Consider the following 16,811-nt stretch of genomic DNA (forward strand, 5'->3'; position numbering starts at 1 on the left):
TCTGTTTTGAGTTTTATTACTCAAATTTAAATCTAAACTGATTGACTGTTATAAGACCTACAGAGCTACTTGTTGGGTGCAAAAACAGTCAGTAAAACAAAAGCCTTCCACACAAGCAAAACAAAACAAGGAATTCATTCACCTCTTCCCATGGGCTGGCAGGTGTTCAGCCATCTCCAGGAAAACCAGGCTTCATCATATGCAGCCATGATTTGGGAAGACAAACACCACTACTCTAAAACTCCCCCCTTTCTCCTTCTTACCCAGCTTTATATTCTGAGTGCCATACGGTGTGGGATATCCCTTTGGTCAGTTGGGGTCAGCTGTCCTGGCTGTATCTGCTCCCAACTTCTTGTGGACCACCAACCTTCTCACTGGTGCAATGGGATGAGATGCAGAAAAGGTGTGGCCTCTGCAAGCACTGCTCAGCAACAGCTAAAACATTTGAGTTATCAACACTGTTTGCAGCACAAATCAAAAACAAAGCCCCATACCAGCTGCTATGAAGAAAATTAATTAGCCCATCCTAAACCAGCACAGATTGAAAGTGGAGCAGCTAAGTCAGATAGGAGATAGACCTTGTGTGAACGTCCTTCAAAGGAGAGTTGTCAAGAGACAGCCAGCTGATTCTGAAGCATTGTGTTGGAGATGAAAATGTGGACCTCTTCTTTTATGTACTGGCACTCGAAAGATGGAACATCTGGGTGAGAAGGGATGAAAATCAGGCATTTAAGTACTGCACTGATCATTCAATTTTATATCTATATATATCTATATATAGATATATATAGATGATATATATATATGACTTAAGATAGAAGCATTGCTCTAAGTGTGTTTAGTTCTAAGCTTCCTATAAAGTTCATGCAGCTGTCAGTAATTAAAAGCTTAAGTAAATTTTTGAAAACCAAGAGACCATGACATTTTTGAAAACCAAACCATGCTTTCTTTTAGGTTGTTTCTAAAGCGGAATCAGGAGCATCATCACTTTTCTGTGTGTTTCTTCTCACCTCTAGTAAATGAAATACTGTCCCTTGTTTCATCTATCCTCTGCAGATGTAGCACCTGGGCACCACAGGGCATTTGGTAGTTCTTTTGAATTGTCTGTTTGTCACTGAAGTAACCTGCTTGTCACCATATTCTAGCAAGTATGTAGGGAAGTAACTTTAATTTTGATAGTAAATGCATTTGTTCATACTTTCAGCTATTGTCTAAAGGTTCATCTTAAACCAAACACAAAAGAAAACATTTATGTCCCCTGTGTACACAAAAGCATTTCGTATAAACTCCAGTTAAGGCAGCTTTATGCAGCAAGTATTTGACAGATTATGCAAACATCTTTATGATAGCACTTTAGTTTATTTTCCAAGAACATGGCTTTAAATTTGTAGGCCAAAATCCTCAGTTTTAAACACAACTGCTGCAGGAGAATAGTAGGATGTTGTGTGTGTGTTATTGGGAATGACCAATCTGTAGAATGTAATGCCTCTCTACCTTTATTAGCCGTGGGGGAAAAGCAAAAAGTCACACTTAAAAGTAAGTTTAAAAGCAAGTAAAAGGCCCATACCTTTCCATCTTATCTTTTAAACATCTTTAACCTGGATTGTTTTTCTTGATACTGTTTTTTTGTATTGTCAGATGCAGCTGTCTGTTCCATCTGATTATATTCAGTCACTGCTAAAAATGTGTTGCTGGGTATTTGATTCCCTTAACTCCCTTTGCTTCCATGAAAATGAGTAATTTTTTTTAATTAATGTGGTTGTTATTCATAATAGGGCAGTTAATAGAGCACAGAAAGATCAACAAACATAGCTAAGAAAGCCTGTTTTATTACTATAGATGTATATGAACCTGAAAAAGCTCAGTTGCTGGGAACTGTAAACATTACAACTTCAGTGTTCTTATATATAAATGGAGTATATTACCTAGAGATTGTATTGTTTAACCTAGTATTTTACCTATAGGTAAATGTAGATATATTTTAATCAGCTCTTTAAATGATTAATTAATTGATTTTACAAGTCTGTTTCCATAGGTAACAACATTAGGATACTAGAAAAGTTTCATTAGGCATTTTAGTATTGCTGTATTCAAACATAGTTTTTTTGAGAGTGTCTTCTAGCTTTTAAATACTTCAGCCCCACAAATGTCTTCAGAGAGAGAATTTCAGCATTTCACTGTCCTAAATACACATCTTTATAGCCAATGGCTAGTTAGGAGGTGGACATCCAAACACTTTCATGTGTCTGGCTTCTAGTACATGTAGTATTCCAGGCCATTAGCTTGGGGAATAAAGTATCTTAACAGTGATTTTCCCCCCAGTATCCTAGAAGTATGCATTACCTTTTCTCAATACCCTTTTATTGCTCTTTGTACAATTTTTGGCCCAAATTGCTTTTGTGCAAAAGCTGGCTTTCATGATATTATATAATTATTTCATTATATAGTTCTGAAATAATATCAAATACTTTGAAGTCATTACTATTCTTTCATCTAACAATTTGGTTTTGGATACTACAAATAGGTTTATTTGATGATTTTATACATTCAGATAGCTGCTGTTTTCTCTGTTATATCTTAATAGCACTTCAGTTCACATTTTCCTTACACATATCAAGGAATCATAACCTTTACTTCTGTGATCTTATAATGCTTGCAGTATTTTATCTATAAGGCTTAATTTGGCCAATATATGTACAAGTTGTAAAGTACTATTTCTTATCTAACATCTTTTGTTTGTAAACAAATTCTGATTTTAAAGCAGCTCGTGCATTGTTCATAACTTCTGAAATGCTAATGAATTTTTAGTAATTTTGCTGAACTTGTATACAGTTGATTGGGGTTTTTTTCAGAACACTAAGACAGAAATTATTGTCTCATGTCAGGAGCTCTTGGAGCATTGTTTTAAACCTTTTGGTTCAGCAGAGAACCTTTTTCTCATTTAGAAATACCCAACCTTTTATTTGGCCAGAGCAAGGGTATTTCGTAAAATGCTTTGTTTTCTTGCCACAAAAACTCTAGGAAGCCCTGTTACGAAAGAAATGCTGTCAAGTGGCTTTCCTCCTGCCTTTATCACTGATGTTCAATAACCATTCAAAACTTACAGGGTCAGGTAAGAGCTTTCTTCATAGAGCAGTGACATTATTTCTGGTTAGCCTCAGAAATGTTATATTTGCTGAGAGCTCCAATGCATTTTTCATTTGATTTTTTTTTTTTGTTTGTTTTTTGTTTTGTGGTTCTATCATCTTTTACAGAAGAGAAATTATTTTTTAAGTTTAGTTTAGCCAACTAAGTCTGCTAATAGATCCACTGAGCAGTTATTCAGAAATGTTTGCTAATGTGTTTTGCTTTAGAAAAAATATCCAAAATAATTGGATTGAGAATGCAGCATGCAGATTATTTTTCCAACAGTAGCATTTGGAAAATTGTATATGTGAATGGTGCTGTATGCTCATTGTTGCATATATGTGTGTGTTGTAAGCTAAAACAGCTTAAGTGAATATTTCAACACAGCAAAATAAGTATTTGAAGACAGAAGAAGAATGAGCATCTCTTGAATACTTTGGCATAGTATCTCGAAGCTTTAAAATTACACTTTGGCTTGCTTGATAATTTAGATTATTTCTTTTTTATATTTTAACTATTTATTGATCCTGCAAATACTTGTGCATGTTATTAACATTAAATGTAAGTGTTCAAGCTGCTAAAATTAGACAGGTTCTTCTCTGCTTGTAAGATTCAGATCTCTGGTTCCTTAAGGTTTATATTCTTGAGAAATATTTAATTTTTTTTCTGTAATGCAAAACGTGTTTCTGAACATCCTTGAAGGGTTTCTGTTAGCTTTTCTTAATGGGATATTTTAAGTGGGAAATCTTCAACCTTTATTGTGGAGTCAGAGCAAAGGAAAAATGTTGTAGTGAATGAGGGGAAATGAATAGCAAGCTCTAATAAAAGATTTCATAAAACTGCCAACAACAGACACACCACCATATTCACCGACTTTACTGCTATGTCACTCTTCAGTAAAAAATAAAAAAATATCTTGTTTACTGTGAGTTCCAAAGGGAATACATGAAAGTGTCTTGATTGCTCTAATTCTTAGTGCTGCAGCTGGTGAAGTGGTTTGAACCGTCTTGCAGCACCCTGAATGCTGTCAGTGGTTGGGTGTTAAGAACCTTAATTTATTTTACATTAGGTATTAGGTAGACACATTCAATTGCTCACATGAACCACTGCATTGGTAATGACTGTAAGCTGGCTTTTTAGAAATAATATTTTTAAGAAGCTTTTCTATCATCTTTTCTTAAAAAGTTACCAATAGTGAGGAGCTGACATAAAACCTGAGGCTTGTCTTCATGCTTACCTGTCTTCATTGCTTGTTATAATTATGTACATTTCTCTGTCTTTGTCTGTATATGTCATTCACTGTGTACATTCATACTTGTTTCTGCAGTAAGTTTGTGACTACCTAGGAATTGAAATTCTCAATTTGATTTTTGCTTCTCTGGGTCAAAAATATACCTGTCTGATTGGTGATTCTTTAATTATCTTTTTAATATGCCTTACAGTAGCCTGTAGAGAAGGAAAATCCAAAGAAGCTAGAAATGTGACAAAAAATTAAAATACATCTGTGTTACATAAGTTCCGAAGTCAAATATGTTTGTGAAGTCAGAAATAGTCTCTAGGAAGTTCATGTTTATGACTACTACAGTGAATCATCTGTTATACTGCAAATATCTTGTGTAAATGTTGTACTTTGAATCACTTCTGCTACCTGAACAGAGTTTGATCTCACTTGTTAAACATTGTAAGATATTAAAATACCTAATTTGCTTTGGTTTTTTTATTTGCATTGTAGGTTTTGACTTTTGCCTATAAGCATGCATTGGTAAATAAAATGTATGGAAGAGGGCTCAAGTTTGCCACAAAACTTGCAGAAGAAAAGCCAACAAAGGACAACTTAAAAAACTGCATTCAGGTAAGGAGTGTTTGGCCAAGTAATGGGGCTGTGTTCATGCTGTGTAAGCTTTCAGAAGTAAGATATAAGTCTTCTGGAATTTTTTGTACTCTTCTCATTTTAGAAAGCACTAAATGTGATATTTTAACTTTATCCAGGTTTTGTAACTCAGCCTTCATTTGAAACAGTGCTTTTCCCCCCTTCTTTTTTCTAGAATAACTTGTTTGTGAGTAACTGTTGTTTTTAGCAGATTTATTTTTTGGAAGTTACTTTGGGGCATAAAGGAAATAGAGACAACTCAGTCCAAGATAGCTGCATAAAAATGCCCTTATGTTGCTGTTTTACCACTGGGGTTTTTTCTACTATTATTAATCATAATGACTGCTCGTAGAACTTAATGGAGAATTAATGGGAATTCCTAAGATGAAATTCTTGTGCATTGTTGAAAAAATGTGGATCACATAGAATGGGAGGAGGGGTCCCCCTTTCAGGACTGAGGAATTCAAAGCTTACCAGCTTGAATTTGTTGTCTTTCTGATTATAGACATTTTTAGTAAAGTGTTGATATCAGTGCAGTGTTTGTTTAGATTTAGATGTTAAAAAGAGTAAGACTAATTTTTTTAATGTGTGCTTTTTTTCTTCAGCTAATGAAGTTGCTTGGATGGACTCATTGTGCAACTTTCACTGCAAATTGGCTTCCTGTCATGTATCCACCTGATTATTGTGTATTCTAGAGAATCAACAATTGTAAAATTTAAATGATTTTATATGGGACAGGATAGGAAAAGAGAAGTTTGACTTTTTATTAGAACGCATGTTTTCATGACTGAATGCTGATTATTAAATTGTGTGTATTTATCAGTAAGGGCACCTGGGTATGGCTTAACCTGTTAACCTAACTCCTGTCATCAAGGAGTTTCCTTATTGTGCATCCCATTGCTGGCAATGGATGTGCCAGAACTGCCAACATCAAGGATTTGGAATTAGTTTGGAAAGAATTACTGCATGCATGTTATGTTCTGAATTGTTACTTTGAACTGCAAACCTGTAAAAGTTCTGTATTTTTTATGGTACACTGAATTTTAACATGTTTGATCTTAATTTCAATTGTATGAAGGCCTTAAAGCTACTTCAAGAGTAGCTAAAATCTTACTTATTAGATGAAAATAATGGACACCTGTATTGTTTGCAAGAGTTTACATTTAATGTTTTTGAGAAAAATTCAACCTCTCAAATGGTTACAATGTTTCTCAGAATTGCTGATGCATAGGTACTCTTGTAAATTTTCAAAACTCTTCATTTTGGGGTGATTTCAGGCAAATTCAGATATCCTGGTGAAGCTGAGTATCAGGACAGGCTGATACATGTATAAAAGTGCCAGACAGTTACATGTTGATCAGATATTGTAAAGCTATACATAGATGTTTATTAATGTTAAAAATACAAAACACAGCAGAATAAATGTGCAAAGTTGAAGATCAAAATACCACCATGTTCACTCTGGTACTTTAAAAGATTTTTATAATGAATAAAAATACTGAAGCTAAAATTTGTATTGGTTTCTGGATGAGTACCTAAATAAAACTTGCTGAAAGAAAGCAGCTTACAAACAGCAGAGGTTCAGTGCAGCCCAGAAGATCAATGCTTTTTGTTAAAGCCTTCTTACTAATGTTGTTCCTTCAGTGGAGGGGAGTTGGTCAGTTTGAACAGGTCATATTTATCAACCAGAGACAAACCGCTATGTCTTTTGCCTTGCTGGGTTTTTTTCTACTTGCAATGCAAAACTTAGATGCAACTGCAACTTTACAACCATAAATGCACAGATGGTGCAACATAATCTTGGAAAGCATTCCAATCTGTGAGGTGCTGCTGCTAAATCAAGATCATTAATAGTTTTCTCTTTAATTCTTTCTTACTGTGGCTTTAAGCAGCTTGACATTTGATTCTGGAAATTCTGCTAGGATGGTTGTGTTAAATATACTGCAAACTTTTTCTAAAAATTCGTAGTCTGTACTGAATCTGAATTTATTTGCCCATAGTAATACTGTTCCTGGCTTACAAAAGTACACCATTGTTGCTAGCAGGGGGTCCAGAGCTCCATGATGGTACACAACATCAGTTGCCAGTATGAAATCATAATGGTAAGTTGACATAGGAAAGTCTTCATTGAGGCCTTCTCCCCATACCAGTTTTCTCACTTCAGGTTTGTGCATATTCAAGTTCTGTGTATTTCTTGAAATATTATATGAGAGATTTTCAAGAACTTCAGGCAAATCAGTAGCTGTAACATGAGCCCCTAAAGAAAACATGAGTTTAATTCACAGAATCACTAAGGTTGGAAGAGACCTTCAAGATCATCTGTCCAACCATGATCCCAGCACTACCATAATCGCCCCTAAACCATATCCTCGAGTCCCACATCCAGATGCCTCATGGATACGTCCAGAGACAGTGATTCCAGATACCTCCCTGGCCAACTTATTCTAAGGATATCTTACCACCCTTTCTGTAAAATAAAAAAAAGTTTCTAATATAAAATCTGAACTCCCTGCCACAGCTTAGGGCTGTTTCCTCTCATCCTTTCACTTGAGACAGGGCAAAATTCATAGATATGTAGTTGAACATGTATGAAGCTTTATCTACATAACTGGTCCAGCCTCCCACCCCCCCATAACTAGGGTAATTTAGTTAACAAAACAGTACTTTACAATGATTTTCATTTAAAAAAAAAACAACAACAACAAAACTAACAGTGACAAAGTTTACTTCAACAGTTGTTTCATTGCCTTAAAGTGACAATGACAGAGCTAGATCATCGTTCACTAGAAGTTCAAAAGGAAATACAAATTTACCAACCTAAGATACATGCCACAATGGAAAGCAAGCCTGTTCCAGCACCAATTTCCAAAACCTTTTTGTCTTTGAGGTTGAATTGTTCTTGATTTGATTCCAGATACTGAGATAAAGCCAGTGCCTAAAATGGTTAACACATATCCATAAGAGGGTAAGAGCTAAGTTGCACAAAAATTCATTAGATGTTTTTATACAAGGGTGTTGTGTTTTTTTAGTATAATGAGAAACACTGAAGGGTGTAACAAAAATGTAAGATGGGAAGAATTGTGATGTATCCTGGTTTTTTAATATAAAAAAAAACTAAAGTAGTTTATTTTTAGTTTTAAGTTTATGTGATACTGATTTACTACACACTTCTACATGAGTCCTCTGACAGTTCAAGACAGAATCACAGAATAAGCTGAGTTGGAAGGGACCCACCAGAACAGGCAGTGTTAAGATGTGAACCATACAGTCAGAACAGCAAAGTTTAACAATATGTAAGTAATATTCTGGTTTATTATCATAAATTTTATGCTATACTATCACAATGATACAGTAACTTTAGGCTTCAGCAGAGATTTTTGAAAAACTTTTTGTTTCAATTTTTTTAGCAAAGAAAATATTGAAAATTGGTTATTTACAAACTTGACACTTGTTTATTGATAATAGTGTAACCTTTGAAAAAAACAAAACAGCACTGTATGAAAATATTCTTAGGCCTTTGTAAAGATTTTGCCAGCAGAATATAAGTGGGCTGTTTATTAACAACATAAACTGATGCCAAAGAAACTGTCTTCCCCCTTTTGCTTCTCTTCTTTAGAATTGTGTTACTGTTATAACTCTTGTGCTTTTCATAACGCAACACTGTCTACCTGCTCTGGGAAAGCTGACAGCTAATGAATCATCAGTCCAATTTGTGCAACCTCTCAATTTTCTTGGAGAGTTTTACCATCTGCATTCTGACACTTGATTAATGTGCGAATTGATGATCTGACATTTCAGAATAAGATCCTGTTTCACCCACCCATATGCTCTCTATTGTTTTGAAATTGTCTGCCATTTTCTTGTGAGCTTTTTAAATAAATGTGGATCTGAACAATTTTGAAATTCTGGTTTTCTTGTCTTTATCAGTTGGTTCTCTCTTCCCTCAAAGGCAGTTTTCTTAGTCTGCATAAAATTCTGTTTTTAAGAGTAGGAGAAGCAGAGACTGAAGAACTCTTTACAAGTATGATTTTCCATACTGTAATGAAACTGTTCCAGCCTTTTCTTTAAAATAAGCATATTTAGTAATTTTCATATCCTTTATCCATTTAATCTCAGTTTTCTTTTTCAGCCTCCTTTTAGTACTGCTGATTACTTACTTACCAGCAGTGACTGGTTGGAAGCATGGAGGAAGCTGAATGTTTCTTCCCGAGTTCCCTTATTGAATTTTTTTTTTTTTTTCAATCCTTACAACCAATGTACAAATACTTTGGTGCCATAGTCCTTTTGGCATGAACTGGCAAATTACCCTAAGGCAGAGATTTCTGCTGAAGGACTTCATTCTGCATAGGGAAGCTTCCATTGTCAGAAGTGTCATCTAAGATAGCTTCCTTCATATTTGTGTGCTGCTGTGCTGGTTTGCTCTTGTGTCACGTGAGCTTTCTGCATGTGGTCTTGTGTACTTACCCCTGGCCATACCACAGCTCCAAAGTGTTCTATAGACTCCTGAATGACAATCTGGTGGCCAACGTACGTATAGTGCTCCTTATCAAAGTAGTGTGAAACTCTAGGAACCCAGTTCTGCAGTATTTTAAGAGTTACTGGTGAGCCTGTGAGAGAAAAGTTGAAATTCCATGGGTATATGTGCATCTTGTTAAAGGGTCAAAAGTATTTTACAAAACCAGTATGTGGGCACGAGGACTATAAAAGCTCTCAGGACATTGGTCTTGAATCATAGAATCGTTAAGTTGGGAAAGATCTTGAAGATCATTAAATCCAGCACTGTGTTCATTGCTAATACATCCCTAAATGCCACATCTAAAGATCTTTTGAGCACTTCTGTGTGTGGTCATTCTACCACTTCCCTGAGCAGCCTGTTCCAATGCCCGACCACCCCTTCAGTTGCTGTCCGAAACCAGACAGTCTGGGTAGCCAGGGAATGAAAGGAATAATGGTCATTTCCTGCCATTCTAGGTTTTCACATGAGCAATTTAGAGATAGAAATGAGCCTTTTAGGAAAACCTACTAATCCAAATATAAAACTCTGCTAACGATAGCTAAAAGACTTTCAGGATGAAGTGAGCTTGTATTTTGGTGTTTGTGCTGTAGATTTGTTTGTGAGGCCAGCAACTCTAGAACAGCAAGCTGCTTTTTACATAAAGACTTAGGATTTACATCCTACATTGAAGAAAACCTGACTCTTTCTTAGTGGTTGTTTTTTTAAGCATCCTCCCACAGAAGGAGGGTTGTAAGATGGTTTTTATGTTGGCATACAAAATGTAGTTCAGCAAGTCAGTGCTACAGTTGTCCTAGGGTGTCTCATCATAGCTCGTGGTTGAGGTTTTTCAGATGTGTGCTGATCTCATCTGATCAGATCCATCTGATCTCACTGAAAACAAGGACACTGTTCTGAATGGCTGAACTTTTGTTGCAAGGATATGCATAGAATTAACTGCAATGGAAAAATTTGCTTTGGATTGCAGGGATTTTAACTGATGTCTGCCTGGAAACCTTAGTAGCTGTTGGAGCAGTTTAGCCTGTTAAAATCTGAATAACACGGCTTCAACAGTGCCAGCCCAATCAATGCATATTATAACCATATCTCTTTTGTAAGAGATTGTAATTGACAAATAATTCTTAGATGTCTAAATAAAATCAGGAGACCTTTTTAAATATATTTCTTAATTATGGAGATAGAGGGGTATTTCTTGTAGATTTGATCTGATAATATATGCAAACATAAGAGGATGGGGGAAATTGGGTATCAAAGGAAAAGTTGCATTATAACATCTACTGTTTGAAGACTGACAAAAATCAAAGTATGATATGCTAGCATGCCATAGCAATTGCAGTATTTAAATTGGACTAAACCTGTGTCAGATTCTGCTTGCTCGGAGCTGCAAGTGCAGTTTTCAGAGTCATACTGCTCTTCACAGGTTTCTTCTTCCTCAGATTGGCAGTCCATTGTTCTTTGAATTTTGTTGGGGAATGGTGGCTGCTGTGCAGAGATCATGGCAAAAGAGCTGAAACAGAAGGGAAAAAATAATGTTATAAAATCTTGCAGGCACTCTCTTCATGTGAAATATGTCTGGAAAAAGACAGTCAGTAGTTTAGTTGGCCTTTGGTGGCCTTTTGGAGTTTTTTTCAGCCATGGATTGAAGAAATGGGATGAGATGTGACATCTCCACTCCAGTGGGTGGTACGAGCTGTTTCTGGGAATGTAGTAACACTGTCAGAAGTTTTCTTCTCTCTCATTTGTCATTTTTATCATTGTGTTCATTTTATCATTGTGTTTATTTTATCATTTATGTAGAAGCTTAGAATTATGTCACTGATTTGATACCTCTAGTCAGCCTGAAAACTGAGCTACTCTTTCAAGTTGAAGCAATAGCTGAGGAGTATAACTGTCTTTTAATATCTGTGACTTTTTATCTGTGTAATTTACTATTTTCAAAAAACTTGGACTTATGATTCCAGAGATAAAACTGTTTCATTTGCTGCAGTTAGTGCTCTTGATTTTGTCTCTTTGCATAGAGTTGCCTTCTTTTTCCTGTCTTTTCCTGCAGAACAGCTAACCCAATTACACTGAAATGCAATGAACTGCAGAATACCTAGATGGCAGTCAGGAAATCATTGCAGTAAGAAGATTGAATCCATAAAGTTTTCGGATAACTCTCTCTGTGCATCCCCAGGGTACAGGGCACCCAATCTAAGAAGGAACTGATTGATACCAGCTGGCACCAATAAAAGCAGGAACAGGACGTAATATAGATTTGCTTGGAGAGACATAGGTCAGTGAAATTTTTTACTTGACTAGTTTTCTTCAGTGAAGCACCTATGTATATGCATATATCTGTGAGTGTGTGAAAATTAGATATAGAGGTATAGATTAGATCTAGAGTAGATATAGATGATATAGATATATAGAGATTAGATAGACAGATAGACAGACAGACACACAGACACATCTACATGTAAAGAGCAAAGGGTTCATAACTTGCTCTGGCCAGAAGCTGTACATGTTCACCTTTCCTACATAACATGATGGCTGGAGTGAGCTGTGTTTCTATCCATAATAAAAACATTTGTCCACTCTGCTCATTTTTGAGACTGCATATTTGCTCTTTCCAGCCTCAGGCACTGCAAGTGTTGTATCATTTGAGTTGCATCATACTGCAGGAGGCTGTTTTACATATCCTCACTGGAAGGGGTAAATTTCTAGCAGTGGCCAAAATGTTTAGCAATGCCTGCAGGTATTTTTTAAGGAACAGTGTGACTGCTGACTTATGTGAGTGATTTAATTTGCACATGATATTAACACCATTGCAATTCCACTGATACCTGATATATTCCTTATTGCTTCTCTGTTTATTCACAAGGACAGTGTCTTGGTTTGGATAAGACAGGTGCCTGCTAAAGAAGGCAGGAGCTTCCCCTGAAATGGAGAATGCAAACCCTCCCCACCCCTCCAAATTGCTATGAATTTTAAATTAAGGGGCTCTCAGGCAAAAAAAATACGGGAGCAGGAAATAACAGTTCTTTAATAGGGAAGGGGGGAAAAACCATAAAATGATAAAATAAAAACAATGCAGTACACTAAAATGACAGAGTCAGAACTCAACCTGACACCCTGTTGGTCAGGGTGCTGGCAGCAGTCCAGTTGGAAAAGTGGCTGCAGTCCTCCTGAGGTGTCAGGTGTGGTTCTGTTGGAGCAGGGGGTCCTGTAGAAAAAGGGTGATTCTTCCTCCGCAGATCCGTGGAAGAAGAAGCAGCTGCTGTTCCTCTGGTGAATCCAGTGGAGAAGCTGTGCTGGTGTGTCAGAATCTCCTGATTATATCTGGATAGCAATGCTCGGCTCCTCCCTCTGGGCGGAGCATCTCACAATGGGATGTTACAGTTCTTATCAGCCATGCAGTGACATTCAATAGCCTCTTATCACGGGATGCCCCCTGCTGAGGGAGGAGTGATTGTGATCTCGCAGGGAGAGAGATAAGGGGAAATTGCCCACTTAACACCTAGACAACTGCCATACAGATGGTAATAGAATACATCCTGCCTTGCAATCCAGAACATAATCCACCCCTTATTCTATTTCCATCTGCATCACAATGAATCCTTACACACAGTTCTCACTTAAGACTAGGTTTCCCTGTGGTACACAACGGCTTTCTCCATCTTTCTGCATTACCCACCAAGTGTAACCAGGTCCTTGAGCAAAAACAATTCCACGGATGGGTTTGTCTTTGCCTGAGGTGGGAGTAATCCAAACAGTCTTTCCTAAAATACCTTTCATGTGTACAACAGGGACTTTATCTCCATCTACAGTGTGCAGGGGTTCAGACTGGGCAGGACCAGCTCGATTGATAGACCCTCTGGTGTTGACCATCCAGGTGGCCTTTGCTAAGTTCATCTCCCAATTTCTAAAAGTCCCCCCACCAAGTGCCTTCAGGGTAGTCTTGAGTAGTCCATTGCACCGTTCAACTTTCCCGGCAGCTGGTGCATGGTAGGGGATATGGTATATCCATTCAATACCATGTTCCCTGGCCCAGGTGTTGATAAGGCCGTTCTTGAAATGGGTCCCATTGTCCGACTCAATTCTCTCAGGGGTTCCATGTCTCCACAGCACTTGCTTTTCCAGGCCCAGGATGGTGTTCCGGGCAGTGGCGTGAGGCACAGGGTGGGTCTCCAACCATCCCGTGGTGGCTTCCACCATGGTCAGCACGTAGCGCTTGCCTTGGCGTGTCTGGGGCAGTGTGATGTAGTCGATCTGCCAGGCCTCCCCATACTTGTACTTGGACCACCGCCCACCATACCACAGGGGCTTCACTCTCTTGGCGTGCTTGATGGCAGCACACGTTTCACAGTCATGGATAACCTGAGAAATACTGTCTTTGGTTAAATCTACTCCTCGGTCTCGTGCCCACCTATAGGTGGCATCTCTACCTTGATGACCTGAGGCATCGTGGGCCCATCGAGCTAGGAACAACTCCCCCTTATGTTGCCAATCTAAGTCTATCTTCGACACCTCTATTTTTGCTGCCTGATCTACCTGTTCGTTGTTTCGATGTTCCTCATTAGCCCGGCTCTTGGGGATGTGGGCATCTACGTGGCGGACTTTCACAGGTAGGTTCTCCAACCGAGCGGCAATTTCTTTCCATTCCTCAGCAGCCCAGATTGGTTTTCCCTTACGCTGCCAGTTGGCCTTTTTCCACCTTTCCAGCCAGCCCCACAGAGCATTGGCTACCATCCACGAATCAGTATAAAGATAGAGCCTTGGCCATTTCTCTCTCTCAGCAATGTCCAGGGCTAGCTGAACAGCTTTGAGTTCAGCAAGTTGACTTGATCCACCTTCTCCTTCGATAGCCTGAGCAACCTGTCGTGTGGGACTCCATACGGCTGCTTTCCACTTCCGGTTCAACCCTACGATGCGACAGGAACCGTCAGTGAAAAGAGCGTAGCGTGTTTCCTCTGCTGGGAGTTGGTTGTATGGTGGAGCTTCTTCGGCACGTGTTACTTGCTCTTGTTCCTCTTCATCAGAAAGACCAAAATCTTCACCTTCCGGCCAGTTTGTAATTATCTCTAAAATCCCAGGGCGATTCAGGTTTCCAATACGGGTGCGCTGTGTGATGAGGGCAATCCATTTACTCCATGTAGCATCAGTGGCATGGTGGGTGGTGGGAGCCTTTCCTTTGAACATCCACCCCAGCACCGGTAGTCGGGGTGCCAGGAGGAGTTGTGCTTCCGTGCCAATCACCTCTGAGGCAGCTTGAACTCCTTCGTAGGCAGCCAAGATTTCCTTTTCTGTGGGAGTGTAATTGGCTTCGGACCCTCTGAAGCTTCGACTCCAGAATCCCAGTGGTCGGCCTCGAGTCTCCCCAGGCACCTTCTGCCACAGGCTCCAGGACAAACCATGGTTCCCGGCTGCAGAGTAGAGTACGTTCTTTACCTCTGGTCCCATCCTGACTGGGCCAAGGGCAACAGCATGAGCAATTTCTTGCTTAATCTGGGCAAAAGCTTGTTGCTGCTCAGGGCCCCAGTGGAACTCGTTCTTCTTGCGGGTGACCAGGTAAAGAGGGCTCACGATCTGACTGTACTCGGGAATGTGCATCCTCCAAAAGCCTATGGCACCCAGGAAAGCTTGTGTTTCCTTCTTGCTAGTTGGTGGAGACATCGCGGTGATCTTGTTGATGACCTCAATGGGAATCTGACGCCGTCCATCTTGCCACTTTACTCCCAGGAACTGGATCTCTCGAGCAGGTCCCTTGACTTTGTTCTTCTTGATGGCGCAACCGGCTTCTAGCAGAATCTGGATGATTTTCTTTCCTTTCTCAAATACTTCCACTGCCGTGTTCCCCCACACAATGATGTCATCGATGTATTGCAGATGTTCTGGGGCCTCACCCTTTTCCAGTGCAGTCTGGATCAGTCCATGGCAGATGGTGGGGCTGTGCTTCCACCCCTGGGGCAGTCGGTTCCAGGTGTACTGCACGCCCCTCCAGGTGAAAGCAAACTGAGGCCTGCACTCTGCTGCCAGAGGAATGGAGAAAAACGCGTTAGCAATGTCAATGGTGGCATACCACTTTGCTGCCTTGGACTCCAGCTCGTACTGGAGTTCCAGCATGTCTGGCACAGCAGCGCTCAGTGGTGGAGTCACTTCATTCAAGCCACGATAGTCCACAGTCAATCTCCATTCTTTGTTAGACTTGCGCACAGGCCAGATGGGACTGTTAAAGGGTGAGTGAGTCTTGCTGACCACCCCTTGGCTCTCCAGCTCACGGATCATTTTGTGGATGGGGATCACGGCGTCTCGATTCGTCCGATACTGCCGGCGGTGCACCGTCGAGGTGGCGATTGGCACTCGTTGCTCTTCCACATTCAAGAGTCCTACTGCGGATGGGTTTTCTGACAGTCCGGGCAAGGTGTTCAACTGCTTAATGTTCTCTGCCTCTACAGCAGCTATGCCAAAAGCCCATCTGAGTCCTTTTGGGTCTTTGTAATAGCCATTCCGGAGGAAGTCTATGCCTAGAATACATGGGGCCTCTGGGCCAGTCACAATAGGATGTTTCTTCCAGTCTTTCCCAGTCAGGCTCATCTCAGCTTCCAAAAGGGTCAATTGCTGTGATCCCCCCGTCACCCCGGCAATGGAAACAGGTTCGGCCCCCACATGTCCCGATGGTATCAGGGTACACTGTGCACCAGTATCCACTAAAGCATCGTACCTTTGTGGTTCTGATGTGCCAGGCCATCGGATCCACACCGTCCAGAAAATCCGATTTTCCCGTGCCTCTCCCTGGCTAGAGGCAGGGCCCCCCTAACCCTGGTTATTATTTCTTCCCTGGGCATACATGGTAGAGGTACCCTCAAGGGGATCTGACGGATCATACTCAGCAGCTCGGTCATGGGAGGTTGAGGCTACCTTCACTTTACTGGAGTTCTCTCGGTTAGTGTTTCCCTCCTTGAGTTGACGCACCCTTGCTGCCAGGACTGAAGTGGGTTTTCCATCCCACTTTCCCATGTCTTCCCCATGGTCCCTCAGAAAGAACCACAAGTCAGCCCGTGGGGTGTACCCTCTCTCTCTAGGTGGAAAATGTTGGGCTCTAACTCTGGGGCCTGTGACTCGCACTGGTGCAATATGGGAATTGTTCCTTCTCACCGCCTCCCTCATCTCCCTCATCTCCTCTCTGAGTTCTTGGACCACGGCAGAGACATGAGCTTGCATGGGGCCATTGATCATACTTTCATAATTTCTAAGTTTGTTTGCCACAGAACCCACTGTCTCTCGGTTGGTATCAGCATTGATCGTTGCAATGAAAGTGGT

The 16,811-nt window shown here is 39.9% G+C and overlaps 2 protein-coding genes across 3 annotated transcripts in view; one reads left to right on the forward strand and one right to left on the reverse strand.

Annotated features, from left to right (window-relative positions):
* Window positions 1–8,899, forward strand: part of TPP2 (tripeptidyl peptidase 2) — a 52,686-nt gene extending 43,787 nt beyond the window's left edge. For both annotated transcript variants that reach the window (XM_059839306.1, XM_059839307.1), the window contains 2 exons: window positions 4,859–4,978; window positions 5,602–8,899. In XM_059839306.1, the coding sequence (XP_059695289.1) occupies window positions 4,859–4,978; window positions 5,602–5,691 (210 nt within the window). In that variant the 3' untranslated portion in view covers window positions 5,692–8,899. The remainder of the gene's footprint in view (window positions 1–4,858; window positions 4,979–5,601) is intronic.
* Window positions 6,140–16,811, reverse strand: part of METTL21C (methyltransferase 21C, AARS1 lysine) — a 39,144-nt gene continuing 28,472 nt past the window's right edge. Inside the window, exons 2-5 of the mRNA XM_059840312.1 lie at window positions 10,865–11,016; window positions 9,461–9,603; window positions 7,814–7,931; window positions 6,140–7,253 (exon numbers count right to left, since the gene is read on the reverse strand). Coding sequence (XP_059696295.1) covers window positions 6,859–7,253; window positions 7,814–7,931; window positions 9,461–9,603; window positions 10,865–11,016 — 808 coding nt within the window. The 3' untranslated portion in view covers window positions 6,140–6,858. The remainder of the gene's footprint in view (window positions 7,254–7,813; window positions 7,932–9,460; window positions 9,604–10,864; window positions 11,017–16,811) is intronic.

Source organism: Haemorhous mexicanus, chromosome 2 (genome assembly GCF_027477595.1).
Source record: "Haemorhous mexicanus isolate bHaeMex1 chromosome 2, bHaeMex1.pri, whole genome shotgun sequence".
Lineage (NCBI taxonomy): Eukaryota > Metazoa > Chordata > Aves > Passeriformes > Fringillidae > Haemorhous > Haemorhous mexicanus.